This window comes from Amphibalanus amphitrite, unplaced genomic scaffold (assembly GCF_019059575.1).
Source record: "Amphibalanus amphitrite isolate SeventyFive unplaced genomic scaffold, NRLGWU_Aamphi_draft 000135F_arrow, whole genome shotgun sequence".
Lineage (NCBI taxonomy): Eukaryota > Metazoa > Arthropoda > Thecostraca > Balanomorpha > Balanidae > Amphibalanus > Amphibalanus amphitrite.
In genome coordinates, this window is record NW_024881630.1 from 619184 (window position 1) to 636389 (window position 17206).

The 17206-nt window shown below is 48.5% G+C and overlaps 1 protein-coding gene across 1 annotated transcript in view; it reads left to right on the forward strand.

Annotated features, from left to right (window-relative positions):
- The window catches only part of LOC122382233 (monocarboxylate transporter 7-like), a 31968-nt gene that overhangs the window by 5646 nt on the left and 9116 nt on the right, over positions 1 to 17206 (forward strand). Inside the window, exon 5 of the mRNA XM_043367301.1 lies at positions 989 to 1168. Within this exon, the coding sequence (XP_043223236.1) occupies positions 989 to 1168 (180 nt within the window). The remainder of the gene's footprint in view (positions 1 to 988; positions 1169 to 17206) is intronic.

The window sequence follows — 17206 nt, forward strand, 5'->3', positions numbered from 1 at the left end:
CGAGATAGCCGTTGGCAGTTTCCAAAATGTTGAAATAGTCAACATTTTACCTTTGGTGACCTCGGGTGACCTGACCTTTGACCTGACCCAAAAAATGAGCGAAGTGTTTTCGTCCTTATTTTGGACGTTCTTTCGATTGCCACTTACTGCGTGTCGCTACGTGGCCCAGGAGCCGAGTTAGAAGGGGGGGGGGGTGTTTAGACACCCCCCCCCCGGCCCGGCGCGGAATCTCAGAGCACCGGCCCGGCGCGGGTTTTCTTAGCTCCGCGTTCTTTTTACGCTTCGAAATGAGAGGATTTTGCATGAAAAAGTATACCTACACCGGTAATTTTGTTGTTGTTGTAAAATCGGTTACCGAGCATTAAGCTACTTCATCGATGCATCAGCATGTGATGCAGATGCAGAGCGGGGAATTATCTGCGTGACTTGTAACTCAAATTGCTATGGTAAGTGCCGCTTCCAACGTATGAGGTCCTTCTTACACCGTCAGGGACCTTCTGTGGAGAAGGAAACTAGACTTCCCACTCCTCGATGTAGGCCCCAATTCCCTATCTTGTCTACTACTCTAGATTCTCTTTTTACCGTCTGGTTCACTTGTATGTCTTCGGTCTGGGTGTCTGGGGCGCTCAGTAACACGGAACCGTCGGCTCTTGGCCGTCGGCCACCCGGTCATGTTACGGCGTCCCGACACCTCATAAAACCTATGCTCTCGGAATATACTTACTCACTTCTCCGCCACCGTCTTTGCCGAGAGCAGCGCCGGACCCGTCTCCGAGGGCGTCTATTCAGGCGTCGTACACTTCTAAGGCCAGCTGCGCCTATCCTACGTTTTCTTAGTGCTTTCTCTGTCCCTTTTGACGATGTTTTAGTCTTTTCTAACGATTTCCTGGAGCTTTCTAACGATGTCCCTGCCCCTTCTAATGCCGCGCTCGATCCTCCCACTAACACTGCTTTCTCTTCGTCTTCTAACACCCGGTCGGTCGGTCAGACTGGGCCTGATGGGCGGCTGCGGCGGCTGTTTCGTCTACTGCTCCGGTATCCTGGTGGTGGGCAGCTACTTCGAGCGGCGCCGCGGCCTCGCCAACGGTCTCTGCGTGTCGGGCAGCGCGCTGGGAGCCATGGTGTTCCCGCCTGTGCTTGACCTGATGCTCGAGCGGCACGGCTTCAGGTTAGTCCTATCCATTCGACTTACTGACGACGCTGGGAAAGGACTGTGTCAAATCGCAGAAGCGGTGGCAGCTATGCAGATTTTAAAATGATAGGTAGTGTGATTACGCTAGCATTGCAAAGCATGGGGTTACGTTAGAGTTGGCTTGTAGACTTGCAAGCCCATTTTGACTGGGTTCGTGGATTGCATGGTGTGTCGTTTCGGGAACTAGCGACCCGCGGCCGGGCGCCGCGGAGACGTGCCCGCCATAGGGTTTTGGGGCTATTTTTTCACGTTTCGGTCTGAATCGTGAAAAGTACTGGTCGTAGCAAATATGTTCCCTGGTTTCTGAATTTTCAGCCCACGTGGAATGCGATAGGACAAAAGTCATTTTCGTACAGACAAAACTGTGCCCGCGTTTTTTGGTCAAAGTAAAAATGTTCAGCAGCTTTTAACACGTGGGCCGCCGCAAAACAGGGTACACTGGAGGACTTACGATTCAATATCTCCTAAGCCATCAAAGATAGCAAATATGTTCCCTGGATCTATGTAGATAATACTTTAGAGAACACTTCAGGCCAAAAATTGTTTCGCGACAACTTACACCCAGCCCGCGTTTTTGGCTTAAATGCAATGCAACACGGCAGCCGACCTTGAGGGCTCAGTTAGCGAGTTCATTTTTTAGCGAGCACTTCGAGCATTTCAGCGTTCGATGAAATGACATATTTTTTCAACGCAGTCGTTTCTTTATTTGCATCTAAACGCGACCTATATGATAATGTGACTGTATCGTCACACTAGAAGGTGTAATTCATGGTAATTTATAGGGCTAATTCTCGGCGCACAGCAGCAGACGGACACCGAGTGACCCACCATCTAAAGGCAGTTTGGCGAAGCAGTATCGTGAATCACAGCCGCGAGATGTCCCTAGCGTAGAGCACCGTCTGTTTGCCCAGTTTAAATACGTGATGTTTGCCCTCTGTCAACCCCTCAGTCATGGGTCTGGGGTCGCGGATGAATGGGCGACCGCCCGCCGCGCGGGGAGGGGGCTGCTCCCCTGACCCGGACCGCCACGGCATGGGGACGGTCCCGCACTTGCGTGCCTCACGTCGCCGCCTCACACCGGTCTGAATTACGATGGTTTTGAGGAACCGCCCATTGTGGTGGTGGGTGATCCAACGCAGACCATGCCAGAACCCCACTGAGAGGGTGTCACCCATGTCAGCTGGCTCAGACCCACGATATCGCCATACCAAAAGCGACGTTCCAAAGAGTAATATGCCTTTAGTGGGTATTATTGATGTTTAATTCGAGAATGTATGCATGCATGTCAACACATACCTACATGATGTGTTAAAGTACCTACTCCCAGTGGCGGATCCAGGATTTTCACTGGGGAGGGGCTGCAGGTCATAATTGGGCGCCACGCCCCGGATGGGCGCCATAGTCGCATCGTATTGGCGCTGAAATATTGGCGCCCAGTGGCCCTGACAAGAGGCGCCCAGGATCAGTATGTACAGTGACACCACACGATTGGAAATATCGGTGCGGAGCGTACTGAAACGACGTTATTCGACTGATTTTTGCATCCTAGTCCTAGTATGCGGCACTCCGATGAGTTGCGAATTGAAAATTGGCGCCACTGCGCCTTCGGCGCAGTGGCGCCAGTTTTCCTTGGGTGGGGGCTGCCAGCCCCCGCAGCCCCCCCTGGATCCGCCACTGCCTACTCCAACTGTACAACTTTGGCCTCTCAGCTCGAGGAATAAACCTTTTTACTTTAAAGACAGATTTTTAGTGACTTAACACTCGCACTTACATATAGCGGGGTCGAACGGACCCCCTCCCGGTTTTTCGCGAATAATTCGCGCAGAAAGCGGCCGATCGCGACGAAACTTTCAGTACCCTCGATTTAATCAATTTTACACATACTCTTAAAATTTAATGACCCTGACCCCAATGACCTTTGACCTGTGGTCTGATTCTCGAGACCATGTTCGGCCGGAATTGCGAATTGGCGTATGTCGGCTGAGGCTCACATTATCCGTGCAATTTCCAATCTTTTTTTTGGTGTGGGTTTCAAGGTCCCGTGAAGGTCAGGTCAAAGTCTTTGACCTTTGATGACCTTGCTTCACTATTTCAAGTCTTACATGCTTCTAGGGTAGTTTCTGGGGCTGATTTCGAATTCCCATTTGGAGATTTATGAAATAGTTTTGGTGCCCTCGCATGCTACGAAGCTGTCAATAGTGGCATAGGCGGCGGAACGGGGGGGGGGGGCACCGGGGCACCGTGCCCCCCCTTGAATTCTGCAAGGGGGGCACCAATAGCAAGGTGCCCCCCCTTAAATTTGATGTATTAGTACCAGGGGCGGATTCGGGAAAACTCCAAAAGGAAGGTCATGAATCGAAGTGGTGCCCCTACCTATACCCAAAATTAAAACCTCAACGGATTTCGGCCACTCAATTTTGGTGGTGCCCTATTTTCAGTTTTTATATTTTCTTTATTTTTGGTTAGTCATGTGATGACTGGTGCCCCTGCTAGGCCGCTGGTGCCCCTGGAAATACTGTGGAACCTAACTACTCTGCCCCCTGACAAGCCTACGGTGGGCCCTGACATGACTTAGGTGCCCATGGGCCCTGACAGGCCCGTGGTGCCCCTGACAGGCCTGTGGTGTCCTTGCTAGGCCTGTGGTGTCCCTGGGCCGTGGCAGGTCTGTGGTGCCCCTGGCGAGCCTGTGGTGCCCCTGTTAGAACGCAGGTGCCCTTGACAGGTTTGTGGTGCCCCTGGCAATCCTAAAGTGCCAACGACAGGCTTGTGGTGCCCTTGACAGGCCCATGGTGCCCTTGCGAGGCCGGTGGTTCCCCTGCGAAGCCGATAGTGCCCCTGGCAGGCCTCTGGTGTCCCTGGCAGGTCTGTGGTGCCCCTGGAAGACCTGTAGTGCTTTTGCTAGGCCGATGGTGCTCCTGACAGGCCTGTGATGCCACTGACAGGCCCGTGGTGCCCCTGCTAGGCCTGTGGTACCCCTGGCGGGCCTGTGGTACCCCTGTCGGCTGTCAGGCCTGTGGTGCTCCTGGCAGGCATGTGGTGACCCCAGGCCCTAAGTCATGACCCATGTGACCTCCCCCCTGGGATTCGCCAATGATTAGTACCTACTGCGATGGCTTCTTGGGAATTTGATACATGTAGGATAAATGGAATTTATCAAACGACAATAAGGAAGAGACAAACACATAGGTACTTGAGGATCAGCTAAAAGTTAACCACACATACGGGGGTGAACTGCCATTTTCGTTTAGTAAAAAAAAAAAAATAAAAAAAATCATCGTGTCAGGGCTGTGACGAAAAATAAGTGGCCTTAATTCGATGAGAAAACAGGATTTGGGGGTACCCTAGGTTAGGCTCCTCGAGCTGGTGCCCCCCCTTGTCTCAAATCGTTCCGCCGCCTATGAATAGTGGTCAACACCTGCTATGGATGGCCGGCAGGTCACCTAATGGTTGACCTGACCTGACCTGACCCGACCTGGCCTAAATACATTAACCCGGCAGTTGCTGGGGTATTTCGCCACCCACCGTTTGCTGGGGGGGGGGGGGGGGCGTTAAACGCCCCCAGCCGATAACTCGAGAACCAATAGGCGCAGCGAAACGCACGAGGAGGCGGCAAACGAAAGAACGCGACAAGACGCTTCAGATGAGTACTTTAAAGTTGAATTTTGAGGTCACAGGTCGGGTCAAGGTCAGGTCAAACACCTAAAATCGGGCTTTCAGTAGCATGGACTTCAGTACTTCGCAATGGGCGCCTCTCGTCAGTAACTCTGTCAAACGGTGCACAATCCATCATATAAGGCCTACAAGAGTGTCGGCTTCATGTAGGGGTCAGTCAAGCATAGGTCAGGGTCAAGGTCAGTTCAACCGGGTAGGCACATACCTATCCCCGAAAATCAAAACTGATATTCGCAGCCCGTGACACATGTTTTATGGGTAATTTTGGGCGTAGAACACGAATGTGACATTCATTTTATCATATCTGTACGTGTTTGGCTCAAAAAGTTCAATTTAAGAAATGCATGTATCATGGTCGTGAAGAAGTCACGAGAAATTGCCAAGATTTAGTTCAAGATTTTGGAAAATGCGGAACGATAATCAATAATCGAAGATAGCCATTTGATTGTTCATGGTATTGGCAGTCTAATCGCGTTTACGGCATGTCTGTATGTCTATTTTGTGATTTTATATGATTTTTTGAACATATGCCGTTTTTGGTCGAAAACTCAGAAATCATGACGTCACTAAAACCTCGATATCTCAAAAATTTTCCGACCGATTTTTTTTTTTTGAAACTTTGTCACAATAAACTTCAATCAATTCCCTACAGGTACCCAAAATTTGGCGCGCCTGCGGCGCGTTGTTTTTATGCTATAGCCCGGCGAAAAAAAAGTGGGGGCGTTTAACGCCCCCCCCCCAGCAACTCGCGGGTTAACCCTCGCCAGGCGAGGGCCTTTTCCATAACACGGACGGCGAGGGGGGTTGGTACGACCCCCCTCTCGCGATTGGCTCCTATAGCACTTAGAAACGCCAAATTTACAAGGTAGGTGGGCCCATAGAAGATCTCGCCCCTGTGAAAGTTTGGTGACTCTAAGTCAATATTTAGGGGGGTTTTGGGGGGTATGAGTGCAAAAATTTTGCTCAAACATGTTAAAAGTTTTTCGCTTATAACTTTTTACCTAGTAAATATAAATAAAAAATAAAAGCTCCAGTGAACTCAGGACGTCCGTGCGCATCGAATGATATACTTTGTTACCAATTTTATTGAACTCTGGAATTCAGTTGCCGCTAAGCTAGTCCAATTTCCCCTGACCTTGTACCGGTTTTTGTGACCTGGTGACCTGACCTGAAAAGACTGGGACTTCAAATTTTCAGGAAAGGTGCGAAAATGTTGCCCCAGAGGGTAGGGGAGAGTGGTGCAGGAGGCCCCCCCTTAAGCTCAGTTACTATTTTTAGACAACTGATAATATTTAAGCGCTAACGTGTGCATGCGCTGTGAGCTTGCATCATTTTCCCATACATATTTGCATTCAAAATGAATCTAGGGGGTACACAAACCGTAAACTTTAACATTTTGGAAAAAGTTGCAAAAGGGCCTCTTACACTACAGGGTGCGTCATAAGTTCTGGTACACTTTTTCTTTTAGTAATAAAAAGAGTTACAACAGGTTTACAGAGTTGAGTATTTCAGTAGAGGATCTTTATGAAGTTAAGTCAAAGCACGTGTGATATCATGAAAAAATATTAACTAGATGAGCCTTAATTAAACAAATGGTAACTGACCGCCCGACAGCTAAGTGCATACCATGCCGCCTTTCTCCCTAACAAAGAAAGTTCGCGGGGCCATCGTCTGCATGAAGATGGCGGATATCTCGGTAGCAAAGATATGTCGCACGCTTCGCTGCACGCGGAATCGTGTGTATCGGACGTGGACCCGGTACCATGAGGCCCAGAGTACCGGAGACCGATTCCGTTCCGGCTGCCCCCGGTCCGCCCACACGCCTCAGCTGAAAGCCGCGGTTCGCAGCCGGATTGTCCGCAACCCCGAGTGTCCCATGCGCCAAATGGCCCGGGACCTTAATGTGTCCGAGCGTTCCATGCGCAGACTCATTTCTAAGGATATCCGCGTGAAAATCCTCCGCAAGAAGCACGTTCACTCCCTCAACGCTGCACAGCGCCACATACGGAAGGAAAGCGCTCTCAAGCTCCTCTGGACCGGGGGCGGCCGGAACGGAATCGGTCTCCGGTACTCTGGGTCTCCTGGTACCGGGTCCACGTCCGATATACAAGATTCCGCGTGCAGCGAAGCGCGCGACATATCTTTGCTACCGAGATATCCGCCATCTTCATGCAGACGATGGCCCCGCGAACTTCCTTTGTTGGGGAGAAAGGCGCCATGGTGTGCACTTAGCTGTCGGACGGTCAGTTACCATTTGTTTCATTAAGGCTCAGCTAGTAAATATTTTTTCATGATATTACACGTGTTTTGACTTAACTTCATAGAGATCCTCTACTGAAATACTCAACTCTGTAAACCTGTTGTAACTCTTTTTATTAATAAAAGAAAAAGTGTACCAGAACTTATGACGCACCCTGTATGGGTATGGTAAGACGCCCCCCCCCCCCCTCGGGCGTTTTAAAAGTCAAGTCGACTTGTAAAAGAAGCTTTGCGAACACAGCTGCAAGGCCTTTTATTTCGAAAAGCTAAGCAAATACGGTGTTATCGAAACCAATAACACTTCCAAAGCGCTCGAACAATGCGAAAACTAGCACAACCAAACGCTGATGACCAACGAAAATTGTACCTATAACCTCTAAGAAAAGAAACAGAAAAAAGAAACAAAAACAAACTCCTTGAAAAAAGAATGCCACGCCTGCCGCAGGTGCAGGCGTTTTAGCATCGGGGGCGTTTTTTATCGGGGGGCGTTTTATCATCCTCGAAGGGAGGGCCTCTTAAAAAAATACAGTGTTTTAACGTCCACAATATTTATGGTTTATGAGACATTTGCAGCGCACCAGAACATGGTCTATTCTGAAGCTAACATGTGACAATTTCGATGAGAAAAGATTGCATTTGATAGCCATTGTTTTTTCAGATATATAAGGGTGATAAAGATGCATATATCTAGCAAGTAAAGGGGCAAAAACAGAAACAGGCTTACCAAAAGTCGCTGCGACGCACCTGATACCTCAGGTTTCGTGAGTTGTTGTTTCAAGAGGGCTTCTGCTTTACAAGAACATTAAAAAATAAATAACATTATTGGTTTGGTAAAAAAAGCGATGGGGCCTCTTACCGACCCTGGGCGTCTTACACGGATCTCCCCTATGCCAAATTTGGCGGCGCTATGCGAAGCCGTTTTTACGTTATTTGCGAAAAACCTTAGGCGGGGATGCATCAACACCTCGCCTCGTCGGGCGAGGGTTAAGACATCAAAGGTATGTGATCAAAGCTAACATGAACTACGTGTTCAGCACCCCACAAAATCCCTTTTTCAACCTCACTTTACGAACTTCCAGCAAGTCCCGATTTTCCCGATTTTTGGGTCATTGACCTGACTTGGAAGGTCAACCAGTGATTAAATAAGACCATAAAATTGGGTATCATCGGCTTACTTTCGTTGCGGGCAACGCGCTTGTTTTTTTTTCTGCGAAGCTCTAGCTCCATCAGAGGCCAAACGGCAATGAGAATCCAACGGACCCCCCCCCCCCCCCCATATACGTTAGACGCTGGCAAACACGAATACGGGCGAGGGTTAAAACGAAGGAGAAATATACGAGTGAATGGACCGCGCAAGCGAAGCGAAATCTTTTTAACCCGCGCCCGGCTGGGGGACACCCCCCAGCAGGGCGCGGGTTAACCCTCGCCGGCACAGGACATTTTGCGTCCCTCGACGGCACAAGGGGGGTACGACCCCCCTCGCGTTTGCCCCGTTTGCCCACGAGAGGAAGCCGGTGATATCCAATTATAAGGTCCTAGGTCATCGGGCGACCTTCCAGGTCAAGTCAATTACCCGAAAATCGGGAAAATCGGGACCTGTTAGAAAGTCGTAATGTGTGGCTGCTATGGGGTTTTCCGGGGTGCTGATCACGAATATCGTGTTAGTTTTGATCAGAGATGATGTTTCTAAGCATTTAAACCACGGGGACGGGTATTCGTAATACGTGTCAACCGCCTCTGACAGCTTTGTAACATGTTACGGAGGCACCAACACTACTTCGTAAATGTTCAAATGGTTGCTAAATTCGAATTCAGCTCCAAAAACTAGCCTAGAAACATGTAAAACTCGAAAAAGTGGACCGAGGTCACCAAAGGTCAATGGCCTGACCTGACCTTCAGGTGACCTTGACATCCATCCAAATGCATGGGAGCAACATCAAATCACATGTTTGAACGTTCGAAACCACAAAAAGCTTGCAAACGCGCGGCTTATGCGAGCCGGCATACGCCGAATCGCGATTCCGGCCAAACATGGTCTCGGAAAGTAGGTCACAGGTCAAAGGTCATTTGGGTCAAGGTCATGAAATTTTCAGGGTAGGTGTAAAATTGATCAATCCGAGGGACTGAAAGTTTCGTCGCGATCGGCCGCTTTTTACGCGAGTTATTCGCGAAAAACCTTAGTGGATAGTTGCATACCCCCCTCCCCCCCCTGTGGCGGCGTCCGGCGAGGGTTAACCCTCGCCGGCCGAGGGGGGGCGGGTGCCGCCCCCCCATAGGGTTTTTTCGCGATAGCTCCAAACACGCTGGCGATAGAGAGCTGAAGCTTGGCATACCTGACCTTTGATTCAAGCCAGACCTTTTGAAACCAACCGCATTTTGGGGTCAGGTCAGGTCACTGACCTATGACGTCATAAGTGAGCCTCTGCATGGTCTTCAGATGTCGCAACTTCGCAACGCCCTCACTGCCAGAGGAGATGTCACAGGGAATTGAAACTTGCAGGCTAGTATCCATTATGAGTCTCACAACTTGTATATCTCGGATTTTTCCTAAAGGTCATATGAGGTCAGGTCATTTTCGTGACCTCACTATTATAAGTCAATGGGGAAAATGAAAACTGCTATTCTGGCGCCGGGAACGATCTCCAAGTATCTCAAGCACACAGAATCGTGATTTGATGCACTCCTTGCAAGGTTATATGCGTCACTTTTGCAATGTTGCCCTAGTGTGACGTCATTTATGACGTCATCAAGGTCAGATTAGTTTTTCGTCAAAAACTCTTGATCAAATTGAGCTAGCGAGTCGGGAAGGCCACCAATGGACTCTGGAAGACCTGCCGAATCGAATGATATGCGACATGACCTCTTTCGACCAACTTCGTGACCTGGGGGTGCTGACCTGACCTTGACCTGAGGTCAACACCCCAAGTTGACCTTACCCGGACAAAAAGTAAATCATTCGACGCGCCTGAGCGAAACGAACACGATTCTGCCAAAATCGCGGCTCTGCGGCCGTTTTTTGCGAAGTTATTCACCAAAAACTGAACCGTACCTTGGGGCACTTGACCTGACCTCAGAGGTCACCGGTTGACCTAGGACCTTAAAATCGGGTACCAATCTCTGCGTCTCGTAACGGCGCACACGCTCGTTTTTTTCTGCGACACGCTAGCTCCACCAGGGGCGAAACGGCAAGGGGGGTCGTACTCGCCCCCCCCCCCTCGGCCGGCGCGTATGTAGAAAGCCAATAGGTCCGGCGAGGGTTAACCCACGAGCCGCTGGGGGGGGGCATAAAGTTGCCCCCCCCCCTTTACGTTTTGTGAAATATCTCCGAAACCTGACGAGCTACGAACGTGAAACTTGGCATAGCTTCAAATGAATACCTAGGCAATATTTGAGGAAAGTTTGGTGGTTGTAGCACCTAAGATGACGTCACAGTGACGTCATAAAGTTTTGTCGTTTTCCGATATGGACCGTTTCTGATGACGCTGAGCATGAAACTCGACTGTAAATGAACTAGACAGCACCTGCTGTCATCCTAAAATATCTTACTACACTTCCATCTAGTTTCTGACCAATAATCGGCCCTTTATATTCGGTCCCATATATCTGATGTATCGTGAGGAATATGAGAGTCGCAAATCTATAATTTCACTTATGACGTCACTGTGACGTCATTTCAAATGGGATCGACACCAAATTTGGACACAACCTCGGCTAGGTATTCAGAAAGATGTGTGCCAAGTTTCGCTTCTCTATCTCCTCGCGTTGCGACGATATCGTCGCAGAAGTAAAGGGGGGGCAACTTTATGCCCCCCCCCCCCAGCGGCCGGCGGGTGGCGCGGAGGCCCAGCGGCCGCCGGGTTAAGCAGTCGAAACAAACACTTTTGGACAACTGACATGTGAATGAGACGTGGAAAGGCAGTAAAAACAGCTGCAATGCGTTCAGTTTTACAATAGGCAATCGATTCGGATGCCACATGAGTTTTACCGGTCAGGTCATGAGCTCGACCTTAAAAAATGTTCATTTTTGGATGATGTCGAGGTCAAATTACACACCATTCTACACCATTGGACGAGAGAGACATGATGCTAGCCGAGCTGATTGTTTTTAATGCCTATGTACCCACAACAATGACAACAATGCACCGCTGGGCTACGCTTCGCTTGCGTTCCAGGACCGTAGTGACGTCACAGGAAGGGACGCGGGCGGACCGCTGATGGCCCGCCCGCTGTCAAAGGGCGGGCTGGGTTTGACGGGCGCACAATAGCGGCCGCGCGCGTGTTCCTGAAAGCGATAGCGAAGGCACGGACGCCGGAAGGGTTGGACGCTTTGACCCTCTCCCAGACCTCCCGCTGTTACTGCCAAGGTTACTGCTACTGAGAAGGAAAATAAGTGACGGTGGTGTTCACACAGGCTTTTCACTAATTTCTGACGTTTCGCACGTGTCGTCAACCATTCTCGTCCCCTAGAGATACTTGCACGAACACTAAGGTAATCGGCCTGTTAGCTTGAAACGCCGCCAAAAACATACTGCTCCATGGTATAATCTCTTCCATGCGTGTGACCGGTCTGGAGCCTTTTCGCATTAGATCGATGCGTGTTTTTATCGATATAGGATCTCCATCGATCTTAGAATTTGCGATCTGAATGATGGGGTGGAGCAAGATTAGAATGGGTCTGAACTCTGAGCCAGGACAGTAGAATCGGAGTTGAGCCCAGAGTCACCAAAATCTTACTAACTCCGACTCCGGAGTAGAATCGACATCGCTAACTGAATGGCTCAAAGTTATACCCGAAGCGGAAGCTTGTCTGCCGAAAAATAGCCGTTTTCACGACGGGCTTTCTGGCGAGTGGACTTATATGGCAGTGTTCGCCATGGGCCGGGCCAGCCAATCGGTCATGGGCTGGGCTGAGTCACGGGTCATCGAAACATATGTATGTTGACCTCGAAAGGTCGAAAGGTCAAAAGTTGACCTTAGGTCACGTGACCTAAGGTCAACTTCTGACCTTTCGACCTTTCGAGGTCAACAATAACATACATATGTTTCGATGCGGATTGACGAGAGGATCACGATGGTGCTATTAGTTTGTTCCTAGCTGGGATACCTTGAAAGTTATTCGAGAAAAACTTCATATTTATATGAAGTGCCGCTATTTTGACTTCATTTTTGCTCCTGTGACGTCATCTTTGACCTGACCTGAAAATGACCTGCGTAAAAATTATAGACCTTATCCGTGTGTACCCTGTACCGTTTACCGCTTGTCGCTATCTTGCTTTGTTCTCGAGATCTCGCTGATGCTCCCGCTCGTAATAATGGACAGGTCATAAAAATGACCTGACCTGAGGTCAACGCAGGGCACCACTTTTTTATTACCGCAGATGAATGACAATTGATAAGGCCTTAATCGTCATCAGACAAAATTGCAACTTCCAGTGGGGAAAATATCAAGGTCACTCTTCGAAAAATAATTCAAAAGGTCACGTGATCAAAGTTTTCAAAAATTTAAAATCCGAGATACCTAAAATGTTTGTTGGTTGATTGTGAGTTGAATCATATAGGGTGGAGACTTCCATTTTGCGTCTAGCTAGACGTGTCTAAGTCTTAGACGCGTCTAGCTGGACGACGGCTGCGTCTACCTGGCGACGGCTAACTTTAGACGCGTCTAGCTTGGAAGTCTCCGTCCACGCCAAGTTAGACGCCAACTTGGACGTCTGTTCAGTTAGACGCCAGTTGGACGCCAGTGGAAGTCTCAACCCAAGTTTTTATCATAGAAAACCAATAGTTTCTGAGTTATAAGCCGCCAAACATAGGGTTGCAGCGTGACCTCCAGGAATTGCCCGAGGCTATATCTCGGAAACCGTTGTTCGAAGAAAAAAATCCTTGCCACAGCTGGCTTCCCCGCCCATCACAACCCCTTACACCAGTTTTCAACGAAAAATAAAATATGAGGGTGCAAATTTAATTTTTTATTTGTCGATTTGTCGTGGAACGCCCCATGTGTAGGGGTAGTTGGATGGACCCGCGTCCCGCCCCCTCGGTTTTTCGCGAATAATCTCGCTCAAAAAGCGGACGATCGCGACGAAACTTTCAGTACCCCAGAGTTGATCAATTTTACACATACTCTTTTTCTTTCATGAACTTAACCCAAATGACCTTTGACCCCTGGCCTTTTTCTCGAGACCATGTTTGACCGAAATCGCGATTCAGCGTATGTCAGATCACATTATCCGCGCGTTTCCAGTCTTTTTTTTGTGTTGTAAACGTCCAAACATGTCAAATGATGTTCGTCCCATGCTGCATGCATTACGGTGGGTGCCAAGGTCACGTAAAGGTCAGGTCAGGGTCATTGATCTTTGAGGACCTTGATTCACTTTTTCGAGTTTTACATGTTCCTGGCATCCGTTTGAACATTTACTTAGTACCTAGTTACGAGCGAGCGAGCGCAGCGAGCGAAGCGAGTCTTTTCAATATAACGGAAAAATATCAGTATGAGCGGCCCGGCCCGGCCTGTAAGTTGTAACGCTTTTGAGAGGCTTATATCTCAGCAACCGCTAGACCGATTGGCCTGCGGTCTTTTTTGCTGGGTAGCCCCATCCCTTCTACCCCGTAATTGACTACTTTTGATACATCTCAGTGACCGTCGTGGCACGTGCCACGTGAAAAGTCAAGGGTGTTCAAGCTGTTTTGCAAAAGTAGTGATTTTGAGAGGCTCGTATCTCAGCAGCCGCTTGAGCGATTGTCTTGCGGTAATTTTTGTAGGGTAGCTGCATCCCTTCTACCAAAGGTCGGATGCTCTTGATCTATGTGAGTGACCCCCACTGCACGTGCAAAATACAAAAAGAAGAGGTGCCAAATTTGTTCCCATTTCAATAACTCGGTAATTACTGGGGCGATTTCGCTGAAACTTGGCATACAGGTAGGCAGCCACCAGGCTATGCATTCCCATGTGTTGCGGTTAAAGGGACCCTCCCACCTTCAAAAAAGTTTATGAATTGGCATGAAAGTGATGTCGCTCGGTTCAGAAAGAGCGAAAACGAATATCTACCAAATTTCACCGAAAAATATTCACTGGTTTTCAAGATATTAGACTTTTACTTTTGTTTACTTCTTTGGGATCTCCGCTGTTTCTAGCGACTTTATTTTAGAAGTGCGGCGTTTGCGGCAGATGTTGCGCGCAAATAGCATATACCACTGCGTGCTACAAAACGTTTTAGTCAAACATTTAAAAATCGTTAGATATTTGCGCTGACGTCACACATTCAGAGGGGTATTCCTAAGCATTAGCCCCTCTGAATCAAAATGCTGCAATTTTGAAATTCAATATTTCCGATTTAAGGCATTTCTCGATGTTGTGAGTGCCGAAACCGGTAATTGTGAGCCAGGGACCCCATTTTGGCTATCTCAACTCAAATCTAATGTTAAGGTGGGAGGGTCCCTTTAAGGTGCTACTGCACGACGTGCAGTGCACGTGCACACGTGCAGGGGGCGCTTCCAGATCTCGAGAACGGGTGGGCCGATTATGTCAACATATTTTCTTCAAAAAGCGGCACACAACTCGGGAACCAATAGAGCTGCTACCCGACTCAAGAACCAATAGACGCAGCAAACCGGACGAGAAGGCAAACGAAAGAACGCGACGAGACACTTACGATGAGCACCTGAAAGTTGAATTTCAAGGTCACAGGTCGGTTCAAGGTCAGATCATACACATGAAATTGGGCTTTCAGTAGCATGGGTCCAAAACACCTCTGGTGACCTGACCTTTGACCTGACCGAAAAAGTGACCTAAGTAGGTATAAATTTCGCCATTATTCCTTACGCTTTTTCGAACGTCGCTTTCCCCGTATCGCTACATGGCCCAGGAGCCGAGCTAAAAGGGGGGTGTTCAAACACCCCCGCCCACCAGCAGGGCGTGTAATTCCAGGACCCCTGCAGCAGGGTGCGGGTTATGAAATGCATTCATCATGGTCGTGAAGTAGTCTACAAGAAATTGCCAAGATTCCATTCAAGATTTTGGAAACCGTAGAACGATAGGTAATCAAAAATCGAAGATGGCAATTTGATTGTTCATGGTAGGTATTGGCAGTCCAATGACGTTTACGGCATGTCTGTATGTCTATTCTGTGATTTTATACCCATGATTTTTTTAAACATGTGTCGTGTCGAAAACTCAAATCATGACGTCACTAAAACCTCGATATCTTAAAAAATTGGACAGATTTTTTGGAAACTTTGTCACAATAAATTTCTATAAATTCCCTACATGTACCTACCTACACAAAATTTGGCACAAAAAAAAACATCGTCCCTATGCTTAAATTCTGCACCAGCACATAGGCGGTCCCAGGGGGGGGGGGCACGGGGGCCACGGCCCCCCCTTTGGTGCTGAAAGGTGGGGCCATACTATCGTTTGGCCCCACCTTTCAGATCGAACGAAAGTCTTAGAAAGCCTTTTGTATGTTTCATTTTCTTTCTTGCGCCATCAAAGGATGTAAATTTCACTCATGAATGGGCTCAGTTTCGCATTCTGTCAATTTGGCGTTCAGCGTCGCTGGCACCGGTTCACGAGTATGGCCGGATCTTATATGGAATATCAGCGTGGGTTTACTTGAGGCTCTCGTAGGCCCAGCAATGGCTGGCATGAGACCCTTTTCGGCAGTGGCGGGTGGGCCCTGCCAAATGAGCGTGGCTCTACGACACTAAAGTAAGACCTCATGGGTTGGTACTGTGCACCTCAGAGTTTGCATGAGCTAGTATGCAATCTCAGAGGCCCGTGTGTAATGTGTACACAGTGGCGGTCGCGGGGGGAGCATCAGGGCCATATCCCCCAAAGGCCAATAAAGGGGGCCATCATATCATTTGTCCCCCTCAAACAACCGATGGGCCCCCATAGGTGTATGGGGCCCTGGCCCTTATTCGATCGTCACGAGGCTCAAAAACCCACTCCCAGCTATTAACCCGCGACCTGGTGGGGGGGGGGGCTATTTTTTGCCCCCCCCCCCCCCTCCAGACTTTTCGATATATCTCCAGAACCACTGCGCCGATCGTCACCAAACTTTCAGTACCCTCCCGGACATCAATTTTACACATTGTGACCAAAAAATTTCCAAAGGCTATGATAGGTTGGCCGGAAATGACGTCAGAGTGACGTCATGTTCTGCCGTTTTCGACCCAAAAAAGGGTTTCGCGGGAAGAGCTGTCAGGCCTATAACTTTGCAAATACAGAAAAATGATACAGACATAAAAGCTGTAGAATGGACAGGGCTACAAAACTGCTATCTCGGATTTGTGAAATTTTTGGATTTTGACCCCCACAAATCAAAAAAATAGATTTTTTGAATATAATAGCCAAAAAAATCCAAAAAGTTTTTTGAATTTCGAAAAAACCGGAATATATGTGATAGTCCTTACCGCCTTCTATCTACATACCAAATTTGAGATCGATACCTCTTTTTTGGCCAAGTTATAGCGAAAAAACTGTTCAAAATTGATGACGTCAAATTTTCAAACTCAATTTTCAGCAATTCTAGACCTCGTAGCGCAAAACAAAGACACCATTAGACTCCCCGTGACGAGCTGCATCGAATCAATACCCATGCAAAAATATCAACTTTGAAATTTGACCTTTTTTGACCTGACCTTGACCTGACCTCCACCAGAAAGTGACCTAAACCGTACCTGATGGTCTTATAACCAACATTATTGAGTTGGAAATGAAAAACTGGCCATAAAACATGCATCGCATAACCTTAGTAAAGTTGGGTTCATGTGGTGACCCTTGGTGACCTTTGGTGACCTGACCTGTGACCTGACCTGGTATGACCAGTGACCTCTAACAGCAACATATCTACTAGGCAACTGACGCCCTATCGCTGATTCCCGACAAAATGCGTTTTCCTCGGTGTTATAGCGCATTCCCCAGAAGACCCGTGAACGGTGAAATATTTCATCTTTGACCTGACCTGTGACGTCATCGGTGACCCCGAGGTCAATAAAATTTGGTTTCCCTCAACAAATTTGACAGACCTTTCGAACGCCGTTTGAATTTTTCGGATCCGTCCAGTAGTTTCGGAGATACGAGGG